Source organism: Podarcis melisellensis (genome assembly GCF_964234715.1).
Source record: "Podarcis melisellensis genome assembly, chromosome: 7".
Classification (NCBI taxonomy): domain Eukaryota; kingdom Metazoa; phylum Chordata; class Lepidosauria; order Squamata; family Lacertidae; genus Podarcis; species Podarcis melisellensis.
Genome location: NC_138539.1, coordinates 11,377,877 through 11,405,306, shown reverse-complemented (window position 1 = coordinate 11,405,306; position 27,430 = coordinate 11,377,877). Strand labels below are relative to the sequence as shown.

At 44.1% G+C, this 27,430-nt stretch overlaps 1 protein-coding gene across 2 annotated transcripts in view; it reads right to left on the bottom strand.

Moving 5' to 3' along the window:
* The window catches only part of ADCY8 (adenylate cyclase 8), a 124,394-nt gene that overhangs the window by 70,978 nt on the left and 25,986 nt on the right, over nt 1-27,430 (bottom strand). For both annotated transcript variants that reach the window (XM_081918668.1, XM_081918669.1), the window contains exons 2-4: nt 9,890-10,039; nt 5,344-5,474; nt 3,255-3,366 (exon numbers count right to left, since the gene is read on the bottom strand). In XM_081918668.1, the coding sequence (XP_081774794.1) occupies nt 3,255-3,366; nt 5,344-5,474; nt 9,890-10,039 (393 nt within the window). The remainder of the gene's footprint in view (nt 1-3,254; nt 3,367-5,343; nt 5,475-9,889; nt 10,040-27,430) is intronic.

Sequence of the window (27,430 nt, the reverse complement as noted above, 5' to 3'; positions counted from 1 at the left end):
TCCTTACTCTGGTCAAAATGTCGTCAATTCGGGGCATAGGGAAAGCCAGGGGCTCCGACACTGCATTGAGGGCCCTGAAGTCACACACCAGTCTCGGTTTGTCTGTGTTCTTTTTGTCCACAAAAAACACTGGGCTGCCCCCCACCGCTCGGGACTCTCTGATGAAACCTCGCTTCAAGTTTTTGTCAATGAACTCCCTCAGCTCCTGCATCTCCCTGTCTGACATGGCGTACAGCTTGCCTACTGGGAGTTGGGCCCCTGGGAGTAGGTTGATTTGACAGTCAAAGGGTCTATGCGGTGGCAGTTTGTCTGCTTCCCTTTCGCTGAATACGTTGCTCAGATCTGCGTATTGCGGGGGCACCTTCCCTTTGCCCATCACTTCCATCCCCGCTAGGGTGACTCTGTCTCCTCCCGAGACCTTCCCCTCCTTGCAGTGTTCTAGGCAATGCGCTGACCCAAAGGAGACCACCCTCTGATGCCAGCCCACTAGCGGATCGTGTAGCGCCAGCCAGCTCATCCCCAAAATGATGGGCGCTCCTCCCAGGATGGCCACATTAAACGCTATCTGTTCGGTGTGCCTTGCCACTCTCATTATCATCGGGACAGTCTGTTGGCTAACTTCTCCCCCCAACAGCTCTCTGCCGTCAATCGTAGTCACCTGCAAGGGGTTACTTAAAGGGATGGTCTGTATCTGGTGCTCAGCTGCAAACTCCTTACTCATGAAATTACAGGAGCTGCCTGAATCCAAAAGCGCCTTGACCTTTAGTGGGTGTCCGTTTGGCAGTTCTAGTAACACCTCTATCACTAAAGCAGGTCTGGGAGGTTCTGGCATGGGCACTTTCATTGCTCTTTGGCCTGGCTGCTGTGCCCCGACGGTGGCAGCCAGGCGTTGGCTTTTACTTGCTCCTTGCTTTCCTCTTCCTTTCCCCCAACAGCTCCTGCCATCCCTTGCCATTCCTTTCTTTGTGGGCAGACTCTGGCAAAGTGCCCTGGCTGTTGGCAGAGATAACATCTCTTGGCGCTCTTTCCCTCCTTCTTCCGCCCTTCACTGGGATTTGAAACTGCGCGCGCCCGCGCTGTTCCAACTTCCATCGGCTCTGCCGGCGGGAAAGATGGCTCTGGAATGTCTGGAATGCGGAACTCCCTCCAACGGTCTCCTTTCCCTTCCCGCCTTTCCAAAGCCCTCGCCTCCTGGCGCGCTCCTATGGCCAGCGCAGATTTGGTTAATTGGTCCATAGACTCCGCCCTGGGCCCCCGGGAAAGCTCATCTTTGACGGTTGAAGAAAGCCCCTCTTCGAAAAGCATTTGGATGGGCTCCGCCGATAGGTCCCACCCCAATTTATGAATCAGCATAGTAAATTCAGTCCAGTACTCACGGACAGATCTGCTTCCTTGCTGGCAAGCCATTAACTGCCTTCGCACCACCCCCTGCTCAATATCGCTGGAAAACATCAGGTCCATGGCACGAAAAAACTTCCTCGTGTCCTTTAAGATCTCATTATTCGCTGCCATCAGGGGTCTAACCCAATCTTTCGCCCCGGATTCGAGATGGCCAATCACATACGCCACTCGCGATTCCTCGTCGGGGAAGTCATCAAACTGCAAGTTTAGAGCGTATTGCATCTCTGTTCTAAAGGCATGATAGTTCCTGGGATCCCCCCCGAATTTCTGCACCAATCCTGGTACCTTTCTGGCGAGCGGGGTGGTTTTCTCCTTTCCCTTTTCTGCATCCTGAGCCCTCCTCTCCTCAAGCCTCGCCGTTTGCAGCGCCAACTGGATCTCCAACGCTCTGTACCTTTCTTCCAGGCTTGGACCCCCTCCAGCTGCTCCTGCACCCCCGGTTCCGGCTGGGTTGCTCATGATGCTTCTCTCTGCACAAGCTGGCTTTCGGTGACTTTCGGATTGCTGTGATGGGACGATGAGCTGCTTGTGCGTAAAATGCAAGTCCCTCAGAGTTTGATCAGGTTTTCAAACCTCTGCCTGTGACGGAGCCCCTCCAGCATGGCTGCGTCAATCACTAGTAGAATCCGAAAGTGGCTGCTTTCGGAAACGTTTCCAACATAAAAGCTCCTTAACGGAAACACGTCGTCTGGCCTCTCGGCGTGACAGTTTCCGTCGAGGTGTGGGTGTCCCTATAGGAGGTCCTGAGACCTCCCCACTGGTTTCGCTTGAAGCGTCTCTGAGCCATCCCTCCGACTCACTTTCCCTTGGAGTTCTTGCTCGCCCTCTACTGGTTCCCTCTTCCGCTGCTACTGCTCTCTCAACCTCAGGGAGCCTTTGCACCTGCGGCGCTTTAGATGTCAGTTCCCTGACAGGGGTGGAGACACTCCATCAGGTATACTGGGCCAAGGCTGTTTAAGGCTTTAAAGTTTAGCACCAACACTTTTAATTGTGCTCAGAAAAGTACTGGGAGCCAATTTTCAGGACCAGTGTTATATGGTCTTGGCAGCCACTCCCAGTCCCCAGTCTAGCTGCCACATTCTGGATTAGCTGCAGTTTCCGGGTCACCTTCAAAGGTAGCCCCACATAAAGTGCATTACAGTAGTCCAAGTGGGAGGTAACTAGAGCATCCACCACTCTGGCGAGACAGTTTGCAGACAGGTAGGGTCTCAACCTGCATACCAGGTGGAGCTGGTAGACAGCTGCCCTGGACACAGAATTGACCTGCGCCTCCATGGACAGCTGTGAGTCCAAAATGACCCCCAGGCTGCGCACCTGGTCATTCAGGGGCACAGTTACCTCATTCAGGACCAGGGAGTCCCACATGCCTGCCCACCCACTGTCCCCCAAAACCAGTACTTCTGTCTTGTCAGGATTGTCAGTCTTGTCAATCTGTTAGCAGCCATCCATCTGTCTGTGAAATGGTAGGGGAACCAAACACCTGTCTTTGTAAGAAAATGTTGCCATGTCAAGAACAACAGGACAAGTATAAGTAAGGTTAAGTTATGTAGAATCTCTTATAGACTTGAAAAACTGGTGAACTACCAAACCCAAGACAATCTACCAGCCATGGCCATCCAGTGACATCATAAGTTTTGCTTACCTGGGACTACAATGACAGGGATGTTGTGAAGCTCCTACCAAGCCACAATTCAGGGCAGGTAGACTGCATACAGCATGGTGGTTCACAAATCAGATCTAACACAACAAATTCCCACCCTTCACAGCACCACACAGGGTTTTTGAAGCACCAAAAATGAACAGGCAGCTTGACTCTTGCGTGCTAAATGAAACAAATAAGCCTCTTGACTCACATGTGCTAGGCGATCAAATCTGGCAAAGAGTTCATTCAGCATTCGGACTAGTTCCTGGGCTGATAGTGTTGTGGAGAGGTTGGTGAACCCTTTCACATCTGCAAAAAGAATGCTGGACACCAAATGGAGAAGAGAAAGAAAATCAGGACTCCTGACTTATAGGTAACAACGGTGACAGTAATACTTTGCAGAAAAAACATGCCACAGTCCACCTTCCATTTTAGTTTTAGATGGAACCTCCAATAGATAATAATAATAATAATAATAATAATAATAATAATAATAATAATAATAACAAAATATTTATACCCCACCCATCTGGCTGGGCTTCCCCAGCCATTCTGGGCAGCTTCCAACAAAATATCAAAATACAGTAATGCATCAAACATTAAAAGCTTCCCTAAACAGGGCTGCCTTCAGATGTCTTCTAAAAGTCTGGTAGTTGTTGTTCTCTTTGACATCTGGTGGGAGGGCGTTCCACAGGGCGGGGTGCCACTACTGAGAAGGCCCTCTGCCTGGTTTCCTGTAACTTGGCTTCTCGCATTGAGGGAACCCCTGGAGCTGGACCTCAGTGTCCTGGCAGAACGATGGGGGTGGAGATGCTCCTTCAGATATACTGGACCGAGGCCGTTTAGGGCTTTAAAGGACAGCACTAACACTTTGAATTGTGCGCAGAAACGTACTGGGAGCCAATGTAGGTCTTTCAATGTAGGTCTTTCCATTATGTGGTCTCGGTGGCTGGTCCCAGTCACCAGTCTAGCTGCTGCATTCTGGATTAGTTGTAGTTTCCAGGTCACCTTCAAAGGTAGCCCCACATAGAGCACGTTGCAGTAGTTCAGCCATCAGAAGTCCCCATGACAGGGATGGGGAACCTATGGCTCTCCAGATGTTGTTGGACTCCTATTCTCATAGGTGTTTCTCCTTCAAATAATCTTCCAATGAAGGTCTGGCTCACACATGTATATTCATCACTCCATTTGCTGGAAGTGCAAGCTGTGATTTTAGTGTGTGAATGACCCAACAGAGATTATGAATTGATGTCAGTGCATCAACGTCAATGGAGGAATTTCATACTTTGAGTTGAAGGTCATTCTACTGAACATATGTATGATCCAGCCCATACACTTTTATTGAATGAAAACAAGAAGATGCTGTGCTATGATGGACAATGTATCTATATCGATATCAATATCAGCAGTTGAGACAAGGCAAGCTCTAGTTGAGAGACATCACCCAGAACACTTGGACCATTGTTGGGTTTTTAGTACCTGGTAATGGTGATCCCTGACTCTTGCATTTTGATTTGCATATTGCTGTGGGAAATGCAAATTAAGTCATTTGCCTTTAAATGCAAACTGGATCATATTTATTCCCCATCTTTCAAGGTACAGAACACCTGCTGCTGCTTCCTGCCCCCCTTCCTCTGTTGCTGGGTTCAGGTGGCTCCCTCTGCCTAATGATATTTTTGGGTCCTCATTCAAGAAGATTGTTCTTTTCCCTTTGGATGTTGGCTGCGTTTCTTACATGGACACTGGCCAGGAAGGAATAGATTGGTTCCCCCCCCCCCACGTCATGAATAATGCTACCCTAGGTGGTTGTTTGAACTGCCTATGCAGCATGACAGATGCTGCCTGTATCAGAAAGATTACACTCTAATCCTAATCATGTTTACATGGAAGAAAGTCCCATTAATTCCAATGGGATGTACTTCAAAAGTCAGTACGCTTGAGATGATGGCCTCGGTGGATTGTGGTGAGAAGCTGGAGCATTGTGTGTGTGTGGGTGTGTGTGGGTGTGTTGGAGGGAAAATCCTCCCCCCTGTTTGCATGCACTCTAGCAAGCCGACTCAGAAATACCGTGGTGAAAGAGCAGTCGCCAAGGAGCTTTGATGAATTAAGGGAGAAAAAACGCTACTGTGAAATGTTTGTCTGCTAAAAGGGTGTGGGGAGAGAACAGCAACATCTCCCAACATTTCAAACCCGTGATGAATGAAGTGATCAAAAGACTCCACACAAAAGCCCCCAGCTGACATTCAGCAGAGGAACAGATCGTTAAGAGAAAGAGAGAAAATTGGAATGCATGCTCTCACCTGACATTTTCATAGCGGTGAATATAGATCTTGTGGAACTGGTGTTGAAGGTGCTCGTCTTCTACGTTGGTCATGTCATTAATCATTTCTAGGACTACAAATCGAGGTAACACAGACAGAACCAGACGTTCCTGAAACAACAACAACAAGAGGAGATTGGAGAGGCAGGCACAGAAGAGGAAGAAGAAGAGTTTGGATTCGATATCCCGCTTTATCACTACCCGAAGGAGTCTCAAAGTGGCCAACAGTCTCCTTTCCCTTCCTCCCCCACAACAAACACTCTGTGAGGTGAGTGGGGCTGAGAGACTTCAAAGAAGTGTGACTGGCCCAAGGTCACCCAGCAGCTGCATGTGGAGGAGCAGAGACACGAACCCGGTTCCCCAGATTACGAGTCTACCGCTCTTAACCCCTACACCACACTGGCTCTCAAGAGGTCCTTGGCATGCTTCCTTCATGGTGAAACAATGACAGTAAACTACAGCAGCTAACCCTCTTGGGGCCACTTCCAAAACACTCAGTCTTAGGTCCTTAAACACTAATGTGAACACTTTAAATTGGGTCTGGAGGTGTGACAGCCGTTCCAAGTGGAACCCCAGCCAACCCCACCAGAGAAGTGATGGAACTGAGTTCTGGCTCAAAAAAAAACCCTGATTATATTGTATCATATATGATTTCATGTTCAATAATTATCCATCCCATATCTATACAGTGGTACCTTGGGTTACAGACGCTTCAGGTTACAGACTCTGCTAACCCAGAAATACTACCTCGGGTTAAGAACTTTGCTTCAGGATGAGAACAGAAATTGTGCTCCAGCGGTGTGGCAGCAGCGGGAGGCTCCATTAGCGAAAGTGGTTCTTCAGGTTAAGAACAGTTTCAGGTTAAGAATGGACCTCCAGAATGAATTAAGTTCTTAACCCGAGGTACCACTGTACAGTCATCCTTGGAAGTCGAATGGAATCTGTTCCGGAAGTCCATTCTACTTCCAAAACATTTGGAAACCAGGGTGCAGCTTTCAATTGGCTGCAGGAAGCTCCTGCAGCCAATCAGAACCCACACAAGCCCCATCGGAGGTTTGGCTTCCAAAGAATGTTCGCAAACTGGAACACTCACTTCCAGGTTTGCGGCATTTGGGAGCCAAAATGTTTGAGTTGCAAGGCGTTAGACTTCTAAGGTATGACTGTATATACCTGTGTATTATCATATCTGATAATTACATCATATCCAATTGTTATATGTTAATTTGGGTTTCATTTCATTTCATTTTTCTCTCTGACAAAATACTTCATATTTTATTCTTTTTCTTTTTCTCAGAACAATACTTCATCTCCAATCTGAAGGTTGGAGATACAAGTGTATAATCAAACCAAATTAGTCCACAAACACACATACACAAAGCACAAAGTCTATAATAAAGTATCACCAAAGTATGAACTTCCTCTGAAGTTGAGCTCCTTAAGGAAAGATCATAATAAGTAAATATGTGTGAGCAGTCCTTTTTACCAGCTTTCCTCTCTTACACCTCTGAAGTGCAAAATCCATTTCATGCCCTCTCCTATAGGCACTTGCCTTCTGGTTTATGAACCTATGCACACATCACTTTTGACTCCAGAGAGAGAGAAACCACTTCACACATGAAGGACTTTATCTGTCAAGATCCATTTTGTTCATCTCAGCAAACTTTGCCTAGAAAAGTATAGACTCAATTATCTCTGAGGAGAGGGTGAAGTTAAAACTTCCTGCTCTGTGCCTGACTGGCAGAATATAAATAGCTTTATATGGTCCTGTATTTTAGCTCCAAGTGACAAGTCTCATATTCAAGCACCTAGAAGTCTTCAGTTCAATGACTAGTTGTGGCAGCTGTCAAGCATATAAAAGAATGCTCAGAAGAGATTACCTATCTCCTCAAGAATCTATTTTCCTTCAGGATTCTTCATTAAAAAAATAGAATAATCAACTCAGGAGATATCAACTCCCTACATTAATTACAAAGGATTCTGGAGAAAACAACAGCAGCAAAAACGATATCACTTCTTACTTAATTTAGTGCAGCCAACTCCTTTATTTTCCCCATTTTGAAACCATTTCACCTAGAGCAGTGGCTGTAGGAGATCATCTCAGATTCCTCCACAGATTGGGGTCTTTTGGGAAAGGGGGGGGGCGGCTTTATCTATTTATGGGTGGATCTGTCTATTTCATCCTGTTTCAAGTATTCCCCCCCCACATGCACAAAAATTCAAATTATTTTCACTGTTTCTTCACAAAATAGTCATTGTCATACATTAAAAATGTACTTTATTCACTTTCTCCCAAAATGCATGTTCCTACTGAGTTTGAATGGATTGGAAAGATCTGACCCAGTATGACCATGATCAAACTAACCTACTATAAGAGAACACATGTAAATCAACCCAAAAGTTTTATAGAGAGATGGAAGGTTTTTGTGATCTGGAATAATAGCTTCAGTGACAATGTACAACCACGTGCTGTCTTTAACTTATTGCAATGTTATTAGTTTATTGCAATTAGTTTGTGTTTTTGTTGTTGATGTACTGGTACTTAAAAAAATTATATGTGTTTTAACAAAAATATGCATTTTAATAATAATAGTAATAGTAATTTATTATTATTTATACCCCGCCCATGGCGCTGTGGGTTAAACCACAGAACCTAGGACTTGCCGATTAGAAGGTCGGCGGTTCGAATCCCCGCAAGGGGGTAAGCTCCCGTTGCTCGGTCCCTGCTCCTGCCAACCTAGCAGTTCAAAAGCACATTAAGTGCAAGTAGATAAATAGGTACTGCTCCAGCGGGAAGGTAAACAACGTTTCTGTGCGCTGCTCTGGTTCGCCAGAAGTGGCTTAGTCATGCTGGCCACATGACCTGGAAGCTGTATGCCGGCTCCCTCGGCCAATAAAGCGAGATGAGCGCCGCAACCCCAGAGTTGTCTGCGACTGGACCTAATGGTCAGGGGTCCCTTTACCTTTTATACCCCGCCCATCTGGCTGAATTTCCCCAGCCACTCTGGGCGGCTCCCAATTGAGTGTTTAAAAACAATACAGCATTAAAATATTAAAAACTTCCCTAAACAGGGCTGCCTTCAGATGTAATAATCTGCTCCATTCTGCTCCACTTCTTGAGCCAAGAACTGTATCACAAAATCTGGAAAAGTGCAGAAATGTAAGGGTACCTATGCTCAGATCTAGGGTATTAGTCTAAGGAATGCAAATCAGGTTGGCACACTTTAAGATGTGGACTAAGTCAAATCCTTGAGTGCCCCATGCAAAATAACACTTTGGCAAACATGTGGGCTATAAACACTGTTAGGATCTGTAGCTTGCAAATTGTTGAGCGTTTTGCCTCTGACCGGCTCCTTATCCTCCCACATAGGCAACATACTTTTCATATTCTTGGCGACTTTGTTTAGATGAGTTGAAACAAACTTTTGATTTAAAGCTTGCTCCCGTTGCTGGCTCCTGATTAAAAAGGAAAGATGTGAGGTCTTGATAAATATGGATAAGCAATTTTTCATTTGCCTGCACTTCCAATCTTTTCCACTTAGGGACGGCTTGATTATACAGCCTACAGAAAATGTGAGATTGCTGGAGAGGGAATGAGAACATTCCTGAGAAATCAGGAGTGATAGTCTAGACCTGGAAATCACCTAAAGGAGATGAGGGAGTGACTGATTCTGAGAACTGTAACTCTGCGAGATGAATGGTTGGGATCGTCTCTGAACAACTCTCAGCATCCTTAACAAACTACAGTCTCCGGGATTCTTTCCAGAGTGGTGCAATCTCTAGTTATCTCCCGCTTGGACTACTGCAACACACTCTATGTGGGGCTACCTTTGAAGGTGACTCAGAAACTGCAATTAATCCAGAATGCGGCAGCTAGACTGGTGAATGGGAGTGGCCGCCGGGATCACATAACACCGGTCCTGAGAAATCTGCATTGGCTCCCAGTATGTTTCCGAGCACAATTCAAAGTGTTGGTGCTGACCTTTAAAGCCCTAAACGGCCTCGGTCCAGTATACCTGAAGGAGCGTCTCCACCCCCATCGTTCTGCCCGGACACTGAGATCCAGCGCTGAGGGCCTTCTGGCGGTTCCCTCATTGCAAGACGTGAGGTTACAGGGAACCAGACTGAGGGCCTTCTTGGTAGTGGCGCCCACCCTGTGGAACACCCTCCCTTCAGATGTGAAGGAAATAAGCAGCTATCCTATCTTTAAAAGACATCTGAAGGCAGCCCTGTTCAGGGAAGTTTTAAATATTTAACTCGGCACTGTTTTTAACACTTGATTGGGAGCCACCGAGAGTGGCTAGGGAAACTCAGCCAGATGGGCGGGGTATAAATAATAAATTGTTGTTGTTGTTGTTGTTGTTGTTATGACTGTTTAAAGTGGAATAAGACCATTTTCAATTTGTAGTGCAGATGGGGCTTCTTCTGGAAATCGACCTCATTGTTTAATGTACAATTCATGCGTTTGGTTTTGTTGCAACAGATTGACACGGCTGCATTTCACAACTTCATTTCTTCCATTACCCTACCTGCCTCTGGTTTTCGGTTTCCAGCCTCAACCGAGCTTCTACACATCTCCGGGTCTCTAAGAAGGCTTGGCGTTGAGCACGGTCTGATAAGTAGCTAATGAAGATCCCAGCGGTATTCATGCACATAAATAAAACCGCCTGAGCTGCTGTCTGAAAGAAAGAAGAATGAGGAACATTAACGGCATGGCTGTATCGTAGAAATAGAGGAAAACAGAGCTGTGAAGTGATAAAAATGCTGATATACACTGCAGTCCCCAGTGTGTTAAATGGAACTTACTTCCAGGAAAATGTGCATCCAATTGCAACCTCAGCTGATGAATTATCTTCCCACTAACCAATCCATTTAAATAAATCTTTGCAACCAAAAACATACTACATGGAACATACTGAGATGCTGAAGAAACTGTATTATAATAGCATAATAAACGATACCTAGCAATCTTTTTTTTTTACATAGTTACCATTTAATAACACCCTTGTTCGTTAGCATACCAGAAATGCAACAACAAAGAAAGCCAAAATCAAGCCTGCTTTTAAATGACAGTTGCACTGCATAAAGCTGACATTCTGCTGATAAAAACTGAATTTTTAGTTGATTAATCTACCCAGTGGAGAAGGATAGAATTCAACTGCTTGTTGAATTCAAATATATAAGTATAAATATAGCATAAATATGGACAATAGTTTTTTCTATGTAGTAAAATATTGTGTATAATATAATTATAATGATTTTTTAACATGCATTTTGCTGTGTGTGTTTGTGTGTGTATAAAAAGTGAAGGGTTTTAATCAAGGTTGTTTTGAACTTTTAAAACAAAGAAAGAAATATGATGATCAGGATCTCAAAGGCATTGAAACATACAATACTTTCTGTGCCAGGAGAAAGAAATAGACAGTGTTTGAGGGCATTAAACTCTCAATGAACCACAGATGATGCTTGCTAGCGCTGAGTCACAGCAGTGGAGTCAGGAATGATTACAAACATAATTAGCCATTTTTTTATTTTTACTTTTTGGGGGCAGAATGTCTTCTGAAGCAAATGATGTTGTTGTGACTCACTGAACAGTCTAGTGTGTAAGGAGAAGAAGATCTGGGGAAAGTATGGATTGCAATCGGCATTTGTCATTATTATTGTTGTTGTTTGCCACCATCGGATTGTTTTGGGTGATAATGAACGTCTTGAACGAAATCACAGAGCAAGTTTGCATGGATTTGTTCCTTCTCAAAGTGCTTATGTCTCACTCTGTTTCTTTACTCAGTTATTCTCCTTCCTTCTAATGCTGACGCTATCAGGGCTGTGTGTCCTGTATTTACACAAGTAGGGCAGAAAAGTCAAAGCAACTGGTATCACCCTTAATATCATGAGTATTTTTACTCTCTATATTTAAAGCAATTTTTAGACCCTCCTGCAAAGGTTGATTTACACTGTGAAATATCCAAAGCTGGAGGATTTCTGGTGCTCAGGGATTTCATACACTCAATCTGTCTTCATTTCCTAATATTTTAAATTTCCATTACATATCCCTGGTAAATCGCTCTCACTTTGCTGTCTGTTTTTGCCTTGGAGGGGAGGAGTGCGCCCTGCTAAAATATCTGCATTTTAGCAGATAAGTGTGATTTTTACTGTTGTAATCCTTACTTATTTTAATTCCATTTCTGAATCGCTTCCCATAAAATATCTCTGTGCGATTTCACTGTCAAAAGCCCAACGAATAAAACCAATCCCATATGCCCAAAAAACCAGCAACAATTAAAACCAATTTCATATGTAAACACCGTTACAAATCCAATGCAGATATAGGATGAGAGAAAGAAAGGTCATCAACTGGGAAAGAAAGGTCATCAACAGGCGACAAAAATACTGTATAGATTGTGCCTGGTTGACACACAACAAAAGAGAGTTTCAAAGAGTTGGTGACTCCACACTAAAGGCTGGATTCCATATTGTATGGAAGGGATCATTTGATGACCATAGTAATGAATAGGGGGCTATTGCACAACCCTTCCCTGCCCTGGTCTCTAGAAGTTTTTTACTGACAACTTGATCTAGCCTGCTTCCTAGGAGCACTCCTGTCTGTTAAAAAGGAATGGGCCAGATCACATATGGTTGGCTGCCAATACGATCTAGAGCAAAGAAAGTGGGCCGCTGGTTGCCAATTCTGAGTGGAAAGTACTGGGACAAATTACAAATATATGTAGAAATATACTTTCTTTTTGTAATGCACTGTTGTCCGTGAGGGGTGTTAGGGGAGCAGTTGGAGGGTGGATGGCGGCTAACAGACTGAGGTTGAATCCTGACAAGACAAATGTACTGTTTTGGGGGGACAGGAGGCAGGCAGGTGTGGAGGACTCCCTGGTCCTGAATAGGGTAACTGTGCCCCTGAAGGACCAGGTGCACAGCCTGGGAGTCATTTTGGACTCACAGCTGTCCATGAAGGTGCAGGTTAATTCTGTGTCCAGGGCAGCTGTCCACTTGTTCCATCTGGTACGCAGGCTGAGACCTTACCTGCCCGCAGACTGTCTCACCAGAGTGGTGCATGCTCTAGTTATCTCCCGCTTGGACTACTGTAATGCGCTCTATGTGGGGCTACCTTTGCAGTTGACCTGGAAGCTACAACTAATCCAAAATGCAGCAGCTAGACTGGTGACTGGGAGTGGCCGCCGAGACCATATAGCACTGGTCCTGAAAGACCTTCATTGGCTCCCAGTATGTTTCTGAGCACAATTCAAAGTGTTGGTGCTGACCTTTAAAGCCCTAAACGGCCTCGGTCCAGTATATCTGAAGGAGCGTCTCCACCCCCATCATTCAACCCGGACACTGAGGTCCAGCTCCAAGGGCCTTCTGTTTGTTCCCTCCCTGCGAGAAGTGAGGTTACAGGGAGCTAGGCAGAGGGCCTTCTCAGTAGTGGTGCCCGCCCTGTGGAACGCCCTCCCATATGATGTCAAGGAAATAAACAACTATCTGACTTTTAGAAAACATCTGAAGGCAGCCTTGTTTAGGGAGGTTTTAAATGTTTGATGTTTTATTGTGTTTGTAATATTCTATTGAGAGCTGCCCAGAGTGGCTGGGGAGGCCCGGCCAGATGGGTGGGGTATAAGTAAATAATAATAATAATAATAATAATAATAATAATAATAATAATAATAATTGGATGGGGCACACGTTGTGCTTCTTCTGGAGTAGTTTGGCCACCTTTGGTCCCCACCTTGCACTCAACTCTCTTTAAAAAAAATAAAAAAAAATTATTAACCGGCCAACCAAATCAAATTAAATCACATCACATAAATTCCGAATTACAAAGCCGAATTTTAAATTTTGTTGGGGAGACCCATATTTCAAGATCCGAAGGGGGATTCTGATCATCTTCTTGCTACTGCATTAATGTCCAAATCTGTCCAAACAGAGATCATAATTCTATCCAGTCTTATCTTGCTGTTTCCACATCACATCTTGTTCATATATTTTCTCTTTTTTCTTTATGATCTCTTCTGATAGTCTCCTTAAGCCGATAAACACCAATAATAATCCTGTGTGAATTTTCTGTTCTTCCAATCCTCAAATCGAGATGGTTTCCATATATCATCACCTTCATAGATAACAGCGCTCTTTCCATCATTAATTACAGAACTGTCATTCTTAAGTCCCACTGAGGAGTTTCACCCACAATATAAAAACAGCTCTATTTCTCTATTTCTCCTCTCAGACCTAAGTCCTCCGACAGAACTTCCCAATATGGCGACAGCATTTTTAACTGCGTCATTCCAAAGCTCTTATACATTCCACACTCTTCTTAAAACATGCTTTGGTTCGAAAGTTTATCTCCACACAGCCTTAAATCCACAGCTTAAGTCCTTAAAACGACAATTCTCTCTCGTGAGGGGAGGGGATTCTTGTTTAATCACATAAGGCCCTGCACTCAACTCTCTCCTTTGTCTCCTAGAAGCTGTAAACATGTGACAGCGGCCACACCCCAGGAAATGGCTTTGACAGGCCAGCTAAACCAGGTGACTGTTGGGTCTCCAAACCCTTGGTGAGTTAGGGACTTCCCCTGCATGTAAAAGACAGGCTGGCGCAACTGAGTAGATGAGACCAAGAGTGGGTCCAACAGTCAAGAATGTGGTTTCTGCACATGCGGTAGGGTCAAGTGAGGGGCAGATGGGGTTCATCAGCCTGGGAAGTTGGGCCATCTAGGAGAAGGAAAGCTCTGATCCTAAACTCCCGCCGCCTTTCCAGACATCTTTGGGAGAAGAAAAGGCTAAGGAGTAAACTGTACACAAATCCAGAGGGGAGTCCCTAAGACAGTTGGGTGGCACCCTGCCAGCCCCATCTCTACGTCTCACAGGGACTTTCCCACTGCCTCTTTTCTCCCAAATTCCAATAATGCTGAAGCTCAGTAGCCTGCAACACTTTCCTTGTGAGGCTTACCTCGCAAGCTATTAGGACATAAAGAAATATTGCATCATTATATAATTGGGTGGACCACTTTAGAGACCCTAGGGAGGCTACAAAAAATTAAATACAGTTGTCTGGGTGGTTTCAGTGGCTGGTTGCCCAAGAAGGTATAAAGACAAGGAAAAGTTTCTTACAATCCTTTTTTTATTTCAGACTTTACATAGAGAGGCTATATAACCCAGCCTCTTGGATAATGGCTTTGTCCCGAGTGAATCTCCACCCACTGTCTCTCTCACTTCCTCATTCGTCATCATCATCATCTCCTCTATGGGTGCTGCTAACCTGTCTTTGAGCTCTTTGCTCTCCTACTTTTAAGGCTCGCTGGAACCCAGTCTCTTGGATAATGGTTTTGTGCCGAGTGACTCTCCACCTCCAATCTCTCCCACTTCCTCATTTGTCATCATCATCTTCTCTATGGGTGCTGCCCTCTGTCTTTGAGCTCTTTGCTCTCCTACTTTTAAGGCTCGCCAGGTTCTGGGAGATGGTGGGTCTAGAATGCTTTCTAGTGACACTGTGTCCACCAGCTGCTGCTCTGGCTGTGCCTGCTCCTCCTCTCCCATTGTTTCCCAACTTTCCCCTCCATCTGCCTCTGAGCTGAGACCTTCCACAAACCACTGTTGTAAATCTATACTGTCTTCCTCTTCCTCCTCCCTGGAACGGTCAGGACGTGGAGGCAGTCTCCACCACACCTCCCCCTCTGCCCAGTCCCTGACAACAGTATTAAATTTTTTAATAAACTGGGCAGAACACAGAGGAACTGCGGCATCAGACGTTCTGCTGCTGAGGGTTATTCTGTTTTATCATGTTCCAGGTTTATGCTCTCCTCATTAAATCTAAAATTGGTTCATCACCCCCTCTCTCAAGCATCTTTGCTGTACGCCTCCTTTGCCTCTCCCACCTCCAAATTGGTAAAATAAATATTAACTTGTTCCTTTCCCCCTAATTTAGTGCTCTGACACATACATGGAGATGCATATCATATAAATAGCTCTTTATTACGGCATGTCTGAGATTTTGCTCTGCGCTTGTGACTGGAACATTTGCTGTGCATTCATCAGGCCAGGAGGAAGACAATGAACGGAATATTGGAATTTACTCAGGACAGAAGAGCCTGCACAACTAACTGGTGACCCACTAGCGAAGGGGTCATAGCTCGGTGGTAGAACATCTGCTTCGCATGTTGAAGGTCCCAGGTTCAATATTTGTCACCTCCAAGTAGGAATAAAAGAAGCTCTTGTCTGAAACCTGATTCAGTATAAGGCAGTTAGCACATTTGGAAGCTAAGCAGGGGCTGCTATGGTTTCAAAGTGGATGGGAGACCGCATGTTGAGATCCCTGCATTGCAGAGAGTTGGACTAGATGACTCTTGAGGTTCATTCCAAATCTATGATTCTATGTCCCAAGGACTATTAGATTTTAGAGCCTCAGTGTTTCTGGGGCTCCTCAGCCACCAAAGAAGCTCACAAATGTTGAGGAAAGAGCATGGCAGCCACACGCTGTACTTTTACAGTCTTCTATTTGGTAGGTAAAAGTGACGCAGGTGGCGCTGTGGGTTAAACCACAGAGCCTACGGCTTGCCGATCAGAAGGTCGGTGGTTTGAATCCCCGCGACGGGGTGAGCTCCCGTTGCTCGGTCCCTGCTCCTGCCAACCTAGCAGTTTGAAAGCTTGTCAAAGTGCAATTAGATAAATAGGTACCACTCCAGCGGGAAGGTAAACGGTGTTTCCGTTGCCTAGTTTGCCAGAAGTGGCTTAGTCATGCTGGCCACATGACCTGGAAGCTGTACGCCGGCTCCCTCGGCCAGTAAAGCAAGATGAGCGCCGCAACCCCGGAGTCGTCCACGACTGGACCTAATGGCCAAGGGTCCCTTTACCTTTACCTTTATTTGGTAGGTTGTCCTCTGTTTGAAGGACTAAGGCTAATACAAGACTTCAGATTAGGAGCTCAAAGGGCAAACACTTCCTGTTCAAAAAGCCAGATCCCGTTTTCAAGGTAGCTCAGGCAGGGGCGGAGGAAAGGGGGTGCGGTGGGTGTGGCTGCCCCAGGTGTCACCACTGAGGGGGGTGACAAAATGCCAGGCAGCACTCACTGCAGGGACTGCAGCTCGCCCGAGTCACACATCTCTCCTGGGAGAGCTGCAGTGGCTTGGGCGCACACAAGCTCCATGCTGGCCAAACAGTCCACCCGCTGCCTCCCCCCCCCTCCCCAGCTGAAGGGAGACTGAGTGGGAGGAGGCAGGCAGACTCTGGAGGCCCCACGGTGTGCCCTACCCCTGGGCGCGCCACCCCAGAAGCCCAAGTGGCTTCCTCCGCCACTGGGCTCACATTGTTTTGAGCTGGTCTGGACACCCTTTCTCAGCCTTCAACTTCCTCAGGTAAGAACATAAGAACATAAAAAGAGCTCTGCTGGAGCATATCAGCGACCCATCTAGACCAAAATCCGATTCTCACAGTGGCCAATCAGTTGCCCAAGGCAAGCTCACCAGCAGGACCTGGTTATAGCAACCCTTAATTTGGGTACCAGCTTATTTTTGAGAATGGCTGCAGCATAACTGTGTGTCCTACTTTACAGAGGACAGTCCTCTATTTGAAAGCATCTGGGCTGTTCAGTTTAAAAACAAAGAAGCGTCAGAATGAAGAGCAAGGATGTTGAAGAATGAAGAGCAAGGATGTTGTGCCCATCAACAGTTGGTACCTACCTAGACAGAAGACTAAGAGGCACACAGGTCCGCTGCTGACAGTCCTCACCACTTGGGCGAGATGTCCTGTTTTTGATTTAAATTATAGTATTTATTTCCAAATTTGAATGCATGCATGTGAATTAACATATGTAATTTCTATGAAAACCTGAACCCTGTTTTGTCCTCCTTTTTAGTGATGTGTAAGCAGACACTAATACTTAGCAAAATTGGTTTGCATGAGCCAAGAGATAGAATGTTCTACCTCCACTTCAAAGTTACCTCCGGCTATATATCTACTGTATCCTGATACAGTCAAACTGAAATAATTATTTGCAAATTATTTTGCTTACCAAAAAAAAAGCCTTCAAGTTCTTTTTGGGCTGGTGTGTAGTACAGTGGACAGTGTCAAATTATGAAGTCCCCCCCCCCATTCAAAAGTTGTCTCTGCAGCCTAAACTGACTACATGCTGCACCAGTAATGGAGACTGGCCACCCTTAAATCTTTAGCCCCCATTAAAAATTAATAAAATAAATTTATACAAGCCTGAAAAATGAATTTTAAAATCAGAACTCAAAATTTGACATCCAAAATTTGATATTAAAATACTTTTTAAAATGCCTGAACTTTTAAAATATGATTTTCTTGTTGCAATTAAGCATTGGGGGGGGGATTCAATTCAATTTAATGAAAAATGCCTAATTTGCAGTTCTCAAACCAATATGCAGAGTGAAGCACAAATATCTTTCAAAATTCACATGCCTCTGAATTGTGCAATGCTGTTCTTGAACCACATAAGGATAACAAAAATGCAGATATTAGGGAAAGTGTGATTAAAAATACAGATATCAGGGGAAAGAACACACACAAATTATGCAAGCAAATTGCTTGCAAAATGTGTATATGAAGAGAAAATCACATTAAAATGTTGATGGGTATTTTCATGAATTTTCAAGATTTTTTATGTAATTGCAAACTTCTAAAAGGTGGAAAACTGAATTTAAGATTGGAAATTGTGAGAAACTGCAATTGATAGATTTGTCCAAACCGAGCTGTAATTTTCTATTATGGAAACTATTCCCTCCCCAATCATCATTACCATTATGCATAAATCTTGGACTGCCTTTTCAAAGACCACAGAATGCAAGAGAGCCATCTTCTTGCCAGACTCATTTGACCTTCGTGCGTCTATTTCAGACAAAAACAGATACTTTCAATACTTTTCATTCTTTTGCCATATACTTGGGGAGGCATTAACTATTTGAGAAACGCTTGCCCTCTCTAGAGGATTAATGGAAACTAACCAGATTGATCGTATCAAGTCCTGTTATCAATTTCCTGGAAGCTAAGAGCTCTTATCTCCTTTGAATCCACATAGAAACCAAATGTCAGATCAAATCAAATTTACATTTACAAGATATCCTACACGCTGGGACCTTGAGGCACTTGCCAGAGTCAATATTAAAAACAAACCACAATAAAATAAAATAAAAACCCACACCGTAGTCAATGAAGCATGGGTGAGCCACAGTCAAGCAGGTAAGATAATTTCATATTTGAAAATGGACCTTAATGCAATGCAATTCATTTTTATCTGCCTCCTGTCATGCAGCATAAATAGTAAGAGGTTTTGCTAGCTGAGATCACAGGAAGAAAAAGATAGATCAAAATGCAGCAACTCTCTGGCATTACGTGAGCTCACACAAGCATTCGTCTGGCTTGGTTCAAACTGAGACATTTGCTCCAGATTCAGAAACTAGTTTTCCTCCTCCTCTTCCACCACCACCACACAAAACTTGAGTTCAAAAAACAGAGAAGATCTGCTGTGCTCCTGATGACATCTTCACAAGAAAAATGGGACCTGAATGTGTTTTCAGCCTCTAGAATCCTCCTACTAGGGATGGAGGAGAGATCTGTTTCAGACAGATTTCTACATGGGTTTTGGTGGTTCCAACCCAATCCCATCAAACCATCTCTTGCACTGAGCAGCTTCTTATTATCTCTGATCTGCTGGTACATTCTTGGGTTTTCTTTTATAGACTTCTCCTCAATCATCATATTTAGGTAGCTCCATCCACCTCTACCACCACCACCATCATGATCACAGAAAGCTCTTAATGGAAGGATTCTATATGTTTTAGATGCTGAGATGTTATACATGCTCCTAGAAAAGAAATCAGTTCAATATATAATTGTACATGTCTTTCTGATGGGTATCTGTCTTAGTCTGTGAAATTTACATCACCACCAGCCAGGTTGCTTCGATGCAGTTTTGTCCGGTAAGGAAATGCCTCTTGTATTTCATAATCAAATAATGTGATCAGGCACCTGTGATTACACAGTGGTTGCAACAAGGCTCCTTCTCTCCTACTTGATTGCCCCCATGGACCTTAGCCCTCTTCAGAAATGATACCCAAGTGTTCAATCAGAACATGAGGACATCTGGGCTGGTTAGCGCCACTCTGTGGTATCTGATGCAAGCTTCTATGGAAAGGAAGCCTTCTTGTGAAGAAGAAGAAGAAGAGTTTGGATTTGATATCCCGCCTTTCACTCCCCTTCAGGAGTCTCAAAGCGGCTAACATTCTCCTTTCCCTTCCTCCTCCACAACAAACACTCTGTGAGGTGAGTGGGGCTGAGAGACTTCACAGAAGTGTGACTGGCCCAAGGTCACCCAGCAGCTGCATGTGGAGGAGCGGAGACGCGAACCCGGTTCCCCAGATTAGAAGACCACCGCTCCTAACCAGTACACCACACTGGCTCCCACACTTGTGCACCTTCCCTGCTCAGGCCACCTGCATTGTATGTGTGGATGCCAGAGGTGGGGCTAGCTATTAAAGCTGATCCACCTCTACCCCCTGCTCAAGTGACGATTGGATGCCTAGGCATCATTTGTAAAGTGAGCTCTTGCTGAATTCATTTTAATTTACCAGAGTGAGGTGAGATCCTTATTTATACCCACCCACTTGGCTGGGTTTCCCCAGCCACTCTGGGCAGATTACGGCATATATAAAACATAGTAGAATAGCAAACATTAAAAACTTCCCGATACAGGGCTGCCTTCAGATGTCTTCTAAAAGTTATGTAGTTCTTTATCTCCTTGACATCTGAAGGGAGAGCATTCCACAAGGTGGGCGCCACTACAGAAGGCCCTCTGCCTGGTTCCCTGTAACCTCACAGTGAGGGAACTGCCAGAAGGCCCTTGGAGCTGGACCTCAGTGTCCGGGTTGGACGATGGGGGTGGAGATGCTCATTCAGGTATCCTGGGCCGAGGCTGTTTAGGGTTTTAAAGGTCAGCATCAACACTTTGAATTGTGCTCGGAAACGTACTGTTAAACCATGCCTGAGATTCCAAATATGAGGGATGGAATACACATCTCAAGTGTCAAAAGCTACAGTGATGCCAGCCTTTGCCAAAAGGTATATAATGAAGGTTCTTGTCACACCTCTTTGTGAGGAGAGTTCCACAACTTAGGGGCTGCCACAGAAAATGCCCTCTCCCAGGCCACCACTCTGAATTTCTGAGGCAGTGAAACAACCAGCAGGGCTGATCTTTTTTTTTTTTTTTTAAAAAAATGTTTATTACTTTTAAAGCTTACAAAGAAGAAAAAAAAGAAAAAAGACAAGAGAAATAAAAGGAAAAAAGAAAAAAAACAATACAATACAATAAACAATACAAAATACAACCTTAAAACTAAACACATTAAACTAAACAAAACAAACAAAAACAATTTAAAAGCATCCATACTCTATCTTTCATTCCCTTGTTTCATCGACCTCCTCTCACCTCCCTTTTTGTATTCCACTTCTATTAATTGTTTCAGCAATTCCTTTCCATCTTTCTCTATTTTCTGTCATATAAATGTCTTAACATATTTTTAATCTTATTTTCCATTAAAACTAGTATACTTATTTAAACTTAACTTCTTATAACATTACTACTAAGGCCATAAAAACAACAACATTCCAACATTTTTCTATCACTCCTTAATTTTACAATATTTCTATATATAGACTTTAAATTTTTCAATCTTCTTCCACCATCTCCTCTCCCCGGTCTCGGACTCTGCCAGTCACTTCCGTCAACTCCACACAGTCCATCAACCTGGAGATCTTATGTCCAATGCTCTTAACTCTTTTCCAAGTCCCTTCTGCAGGGATGCTAAAGAGCAGATCTCGGGGAAACTCCGACCTAACAATGCTTTTATTCCTACTCGACAGGTCAGCCAAATTTCCATAGTTAAAGCTAAGATCCATAAAGTATTTCAGGGCATGTTTCAAGATTCCTCCAAATCCAAAGGCCTCCAGAACTCCAATATCCTCCTGTCCCAAGTCCATGTCCCAAAAGTCAGTTAATCCCTGCATAGAGGGATCTTTCCAACTTTCCTTCTCCAGTCCAGGCCGGGCTCCGATCCTCAAAATCTGGCTTTTTCTAGCTTCAGTCATAAAATGCCTCAACTTATAGTCCTCAATTTCCTTCTGTAAGGCTGAGGCTCCCACTTGTATTACTCTAGGTTCAACAACAACAACTTTCTCCTTCTCCACAATTTGTCCTGCTGAAGTAGATTCCTGTACCAAATCCTGAATAATTTCTATGTTGGTGTTCACCTTTTGTCCCAAGTTATCAATTTTAGTAATCGTAACATCCGTCTTCTTGTGAAGCTGTTCCAACGAATAACTTATCTTACATAACGCAGTCACTATGGCTTCTCCTGTCGACATTCTTAAATGGTCCAAGGTCAATCCCTGATTCTCACAGTTCTTATCATACAGCTGGATTCCCCAGATCCACTCTTGTAACAGTTTCAAAAGCTCCCTCTGGAGGGAAACAGTCTCCACTTGTCTCAACTCTGGGGTTGCGGTGCTCATCTCGCTTTATTGGCCGAGGGAGTTGGCATACAGCTTCCGGGTCATGTGGCCGGACACTTTGGGTTACAGACTCTGCAAACCAGAGCAGCGCATGGAAGCACCGTTTACCTTCCTGCCGGAGCGGTACCTGTTCATCTACTTGCACTCTGATGTGCTTTCGAACTACTAGGTTGGCAGGAGCAGGGACCAAACAATGGGAGCGCTTTTATCTTGTGAACGACTGCAAGACTGGAGAGTGAACGTCTCAAAGTTGGCCACCAGTGGTATACATCGTAGTCCCATTACATTTAACAAACCTGTTTCTCTTTCTTGATGAGAGTTGCTTTAGGCGACAATGAATGTCGGAAAAGCAGGATAAAGAAAACAACAGGTAAATAAGTCCCAAACCCCATGCGTTTCAATGTGTCTGCTCTAAGTCTGGATTCAACAAAATATATTGAAATAAATGCTACCAGTTTCAATGTGCATTAATGAAATTTGCTGAAGGCTGTGATGTTAATATTGGCTGGCGAATGAGAAATATATCAGCCATACACAATTCAAATAAAAATATGCAATTACTTGGATCAGACACAACAGGAGAGGGGGAGATGTAAGGTGATATAGCTGTCCTCGGGGAGCTAAATGAAGCAGCTCCATTAAAGACAAGAAAAGAACCAGGAACTGATTACATTCGGTAACAATCTGCAGATTTATCTTACATAGGGTTGACATATTTCAAAAAGTGAAAATCTGGACACAAATGTTGTTGAGCTTTCTTTGCAAAATCTAAAAAGAGAGAGAAGTTTTGGGGCTATTTTTAATGAAATTTGCCAAAATCAACACTTCCGACTTGGGTGATATACATCTGGATTTTCCTGGACATTTCAGCAATTTTCACCCAGACACTGTTTCTGACAGCCTAATCCTGGCTGGATTAGGGTTGGAAGGAGCTAACTCTAATCACTTGCACTGATCCTCTTTGGCCAATGACAATACAGCATTTTTTTAGCAGCAGGATTTAGTCCAAACCATAGGAAATATGAAGTTGTGATATTCCTCCATACAGCATATTCAATATGTGTTGCCCAAAGCATTGGTTGCCATGGGAATTATTAGTTAATTAGGCTTGAATAACAATTTTGAATCATCATTAGCTATTAAGCTAAAAATATCAGCTTGTTTTCTTTAATAAGTTGAACATGCACATTTTCTTTTGCGCAAATTTGAAGGGAGCGGGGAGAGCAAAAATAATTCATTTGTGCTAATTCTTTAACAGCTCAGATAATGGCTAGCTCATTATTCACTCACTGGCAAATTGATTCCATAGGGCTGTGATGGAAAGATGCCTGCTTAGTCGTAGAACCTGAAAGTTCTCATTTGTAGGAAATAAGAACTTTTTGAAATACTCAGAGAGAAAGGAGTCCAAGATGGATGGGAGTTTCTTAAAGGTGAAATATCGAAGGTACAAAATGCAGACAATTCCAACAAGAAAGAAAAGTGGAAAGCATCTAAAGAATTGATGCAATAAGGCGGGCACGTCCAACCTCCAAGAGACTGCGATCTACTCCCAGTATAAAAATACTGGCAGTGATCTACCCATTGTCATTGAGGAGTTGCTGAGCTTCTTGGAGGGAGACCAGAATTCTTCGGCTTTTTTTCATAGAATCATAGAATCATAGAGTTGGAAGAGACCACAAGGGCCATCGAGTCCAACCCCCTGCCAAGCAGGAAACACCATGGTTGTCAAGCCTCTGCTTAAAGACCTCCAAAGAAGGAGACTCCACCACACTCCTTAGCAGCAAATTCCACTGTCGAACAGCTCTTACTGTCAGGAAGTTCTTCCTAATGTTTAGGTGGAATCTTCTTTCTTGTAGTTTGGATCCATTGCTCTGTGTCCGCTTCTCTGGAGCAGCAGAAAACAACCTTTCTCCCTCCTCTATGTGACATCCTTTTATATATTTGAACATGGCTATCATATCACCCCTTAACCTCCTCTTCTCAAGGCTAAACATGCCCAGCTCCCTTAGCCGTTCCTCATAAGGCATCGTTTCCAGGCCTTTGACCATTTTGGTTGCCCTCCTCTGGACACGTTTTAGGGGGGTGGGACTCCAGAGTTGCTGAGCTTTTTTATGGGGGAAAGGCTAACCATTAACTACAACATTAACAAACACACACAACACAACTAACATTGTCAGCAGACTATCAAAGATGACCATTTTGATGCTGCGTTGGGACAGCGCGAGGGGGGCGATGGAAAAATAATAATTTTACATTGCTTTTAATCCCACGATCAATAAGGGTCCCGCGATCGACAGCGATCATCCAGGGATCTACCTATCAACCAGTTGGACATTGCTGCAATAAGGGAACTGCAGCCCAAGATAGAAAAATAGGTGGTAAGGGATCACCTAGCTACTTTCAATGAATTCAGATCCCCAGGCCCTGATTTGCTGCACCGAAGGGTACTATAGGAGACTTCAGATGTAATCGCAGGGCTGCTGTCTATAATCTATGAGAATTCTTGGGGAACACATGAGGTCCCTGCAGACCAGATGCAGGAAAATGTTCTTCCCACCTCAAGGTGATTTGCCTATAAAATAATTAAAAGCAATTGAACTCACAAAGGCACTTAAAATAAGACTGAAACCCTAACAAGTGGACACTCATGATAAAGGCTCTGTTTAAAGATAAAGGTAAAGGGCTAGTCGCGGACGACTCTGGGGTTGCAGCGCTCATCTTGCTTTACTGGCAGAGGGAGCCGGCGTACAGCTTCTGGGTCATGTGGCCAGCATGACTAAGCTGCTTCTGATGAACCAGAGCAGCACACGGAAACGCCGTTTACCTTCCTGCTGGAGCGGTACCTATTTATCTACTTGCACTTTGATGTGCTTTTGAACTGCTAGGTGGGCAGGAGCAGGGACCGAGCAACGGAAGCTCACCCCGTCGTGGGGATTCGAACCGCCGACCTTCTGATCAGCAAGTCCTAGGCTCTGTGGTTTAACCCACAGTGCCACCCGAGTCCCTGTTTAGGCTCTGTTTAGCCAGCTGGGAAATAAAAAGTAATTAATCAGTTAACCAATTAACACCCTTTACATTTGGGGGGATCTAGTGAGTGGTCCAAGATCCTTCAGTGAGCTTCATAGTTGAGTGAGGATTTGAACTTAGGTCTCCCCAGTGCAAGTCCAGCATGTCAATCACTCCTTCATACTGACATTCAAGGATAAAAGCCTGACCTTGGCTAGAAACAACGGATGTAATTTTCAGCAGAGATGATTCTCATCAAATAAGAGGCAGTATCAGGCAATTACAATAGAACAAAGCCAAACTTTGACATCCCTTTCCCTCCGAAATAGCCTTTATGCTATTTCTGGAAACATAAAAAGCAGCTTAAAGGGTGTGATGTTTCATTGAGAGCGTAGAAAAATAAAATCACTCTCTTCCCCCTTCACCAGAATAATGTCATCTGCATATATATAAAAGTGTCTCATCTCAACGCAGAAATGTGTTAGGCTGTTTATTTTTCACAATCACACAGGGGGAGGGGAATCCATATTGCATTAAGAAGACGACAGCTATTCCCCTCCCTTCCCGCACAATTAAATGTCAGAACAAAAATGTTCATAGGTGATTGCAAACATATAATTTAGTACAACAGCCCTCCATTTTGGCCTGGGTATCTGTGACTCACTGCGGCACACCAGAACTTGCAGCAAATTATGGTACATCAGAGACAAAGTGACAACCAGAAAAGGCCATTGAGAAATGCAAGCAGGAAAACTGAAAATGTTACCTATTAGTGCCACTGGTCAACTTTCAAAGTGCCAAGCAGTTTCCCCCAAATCACCACTTACATATCTTGAGCAAGTCTGAGGCTTGCAATGTATCGTCGCCGAAACACAAAATGCAAAATCAGGATGGGGAGAAATTTGATTTTGTTTGCATTGAAAGGCAAATCTACTTAATTCACACATTCCAAAACTATACAAGAACTGAAACGCAGCTATCCTTCAAAATTCCCACTTATCCAAATTTTGCAATGCAGTTTTCCAACTGAACAGGATTTACAAAAATGCCTAGGGGAATTGTGCATAAAAATGAATACGTTAGTGAGAATAACATACAGAAATGCATTATGATGGGGGGAATTGCTGTCAAAAGCATTTGCCTTAGTCAAAAGGTGCATGCAAAAATATGTTTATTTGGAAAGTCACACTAAAGTGCTAACACACTTTCTTTTTTTAAAAAAATGCAAATTGCTGCACAAATGTGGGGAACTGAAGAGAGAAATCAGCATTGACAAATCATTTGATCCCATATTTAAATTTAGGACTCAGCAACATTTCACTGTGGATCAGAGTATATGAATACAACATATATTATAACATGCCCTCCAATATTTCTCTGATTAAAATAGGGTCATCCCATTACATAATGATAATTTTACTATTTCTACCCCACCTATGTGACTGAGTTGCCCCAGCCACTCTGGGTGGCGCCCAACACATATAAAAACACAATAAAACACTAAACATTAAAAAAAAAACTTTCCATATACAGGGCTGTCTTCAGATGACTCAGAGGTCGGACCCTCCAACATTTCTCCAATGAAAATCATAGAATCATAGAATCATAGAGTTGTAAGAGACCACAAGGGCCATCGAGTCCAACCCCCTGCCAAGCAGGAAACACCATCAGAGCACTCCTGACATATGGTTGTCAAGCCTCTGCTTAAAGACCTCCAAAGAAGGAGACTCCACCACACTCCTTGGCCGCAAATTCCACTGTCAAACAGCTGTCGAAAATAGGGATATCCTAAGAAAAAGTGCGACAATCCAGAATCAAATCAGAAACCAGGATGACTTCTCTAAATCAGGGATGTCCCTGGAAAATAGGGACACTTGGAGGGTCTAGTATAGCATACAATATGAGCTTAAGAGACCCTACTTGTAAAGTTGATTTGATTAGCAGGTACGAGAGACAGGGTAGCATCATAGTTCTTCCAATTCTGCAACCTAACCTCAGCATCATTTCTAGACATAGAGGGCAATCTTAGAGCAATCTCTTCTGGGATGAGCAGTTTAGGATTCAGCAACTCTCTTGCTCAGCCAGCTGGTTCCTGGTTCAGCTGGAATTAAGTGCCCAACCCCAACCCAGCCAAAGATATGGCCACAGAACATGTTCAACTCAACTCAGCTGGAGCTCAGACATGCTGGCTGAGAAATGCCCAGTGTAAGTCCCCCCAAAGTAGAGTGGTGGAGCAGGACCACGCTGGGGTGACTTACGATGGATCTGAACTTGGTTCAGCTCAGTCACGTGACTTGGCAAAAAAAGGTAGTGTTTAAAGGTAAAGGGACCCCTGACAATTAGGTCCAGTCGTGGCCGAATCTGGGGTTGCGGCGCTCATCTCGCTTTATTGGCCGTGGGAGCCGGCATACAGCTTCTGGGTCATGTGGCCAGCATGACTAAGCTGCTTCTGGCGAACCACAGCAGCGCACGGAAACGCCGTTTACCTTCCCGCTGGAGCGGTATCTACTTGCACTTTGCTGTGCTTTCGAACTGCTA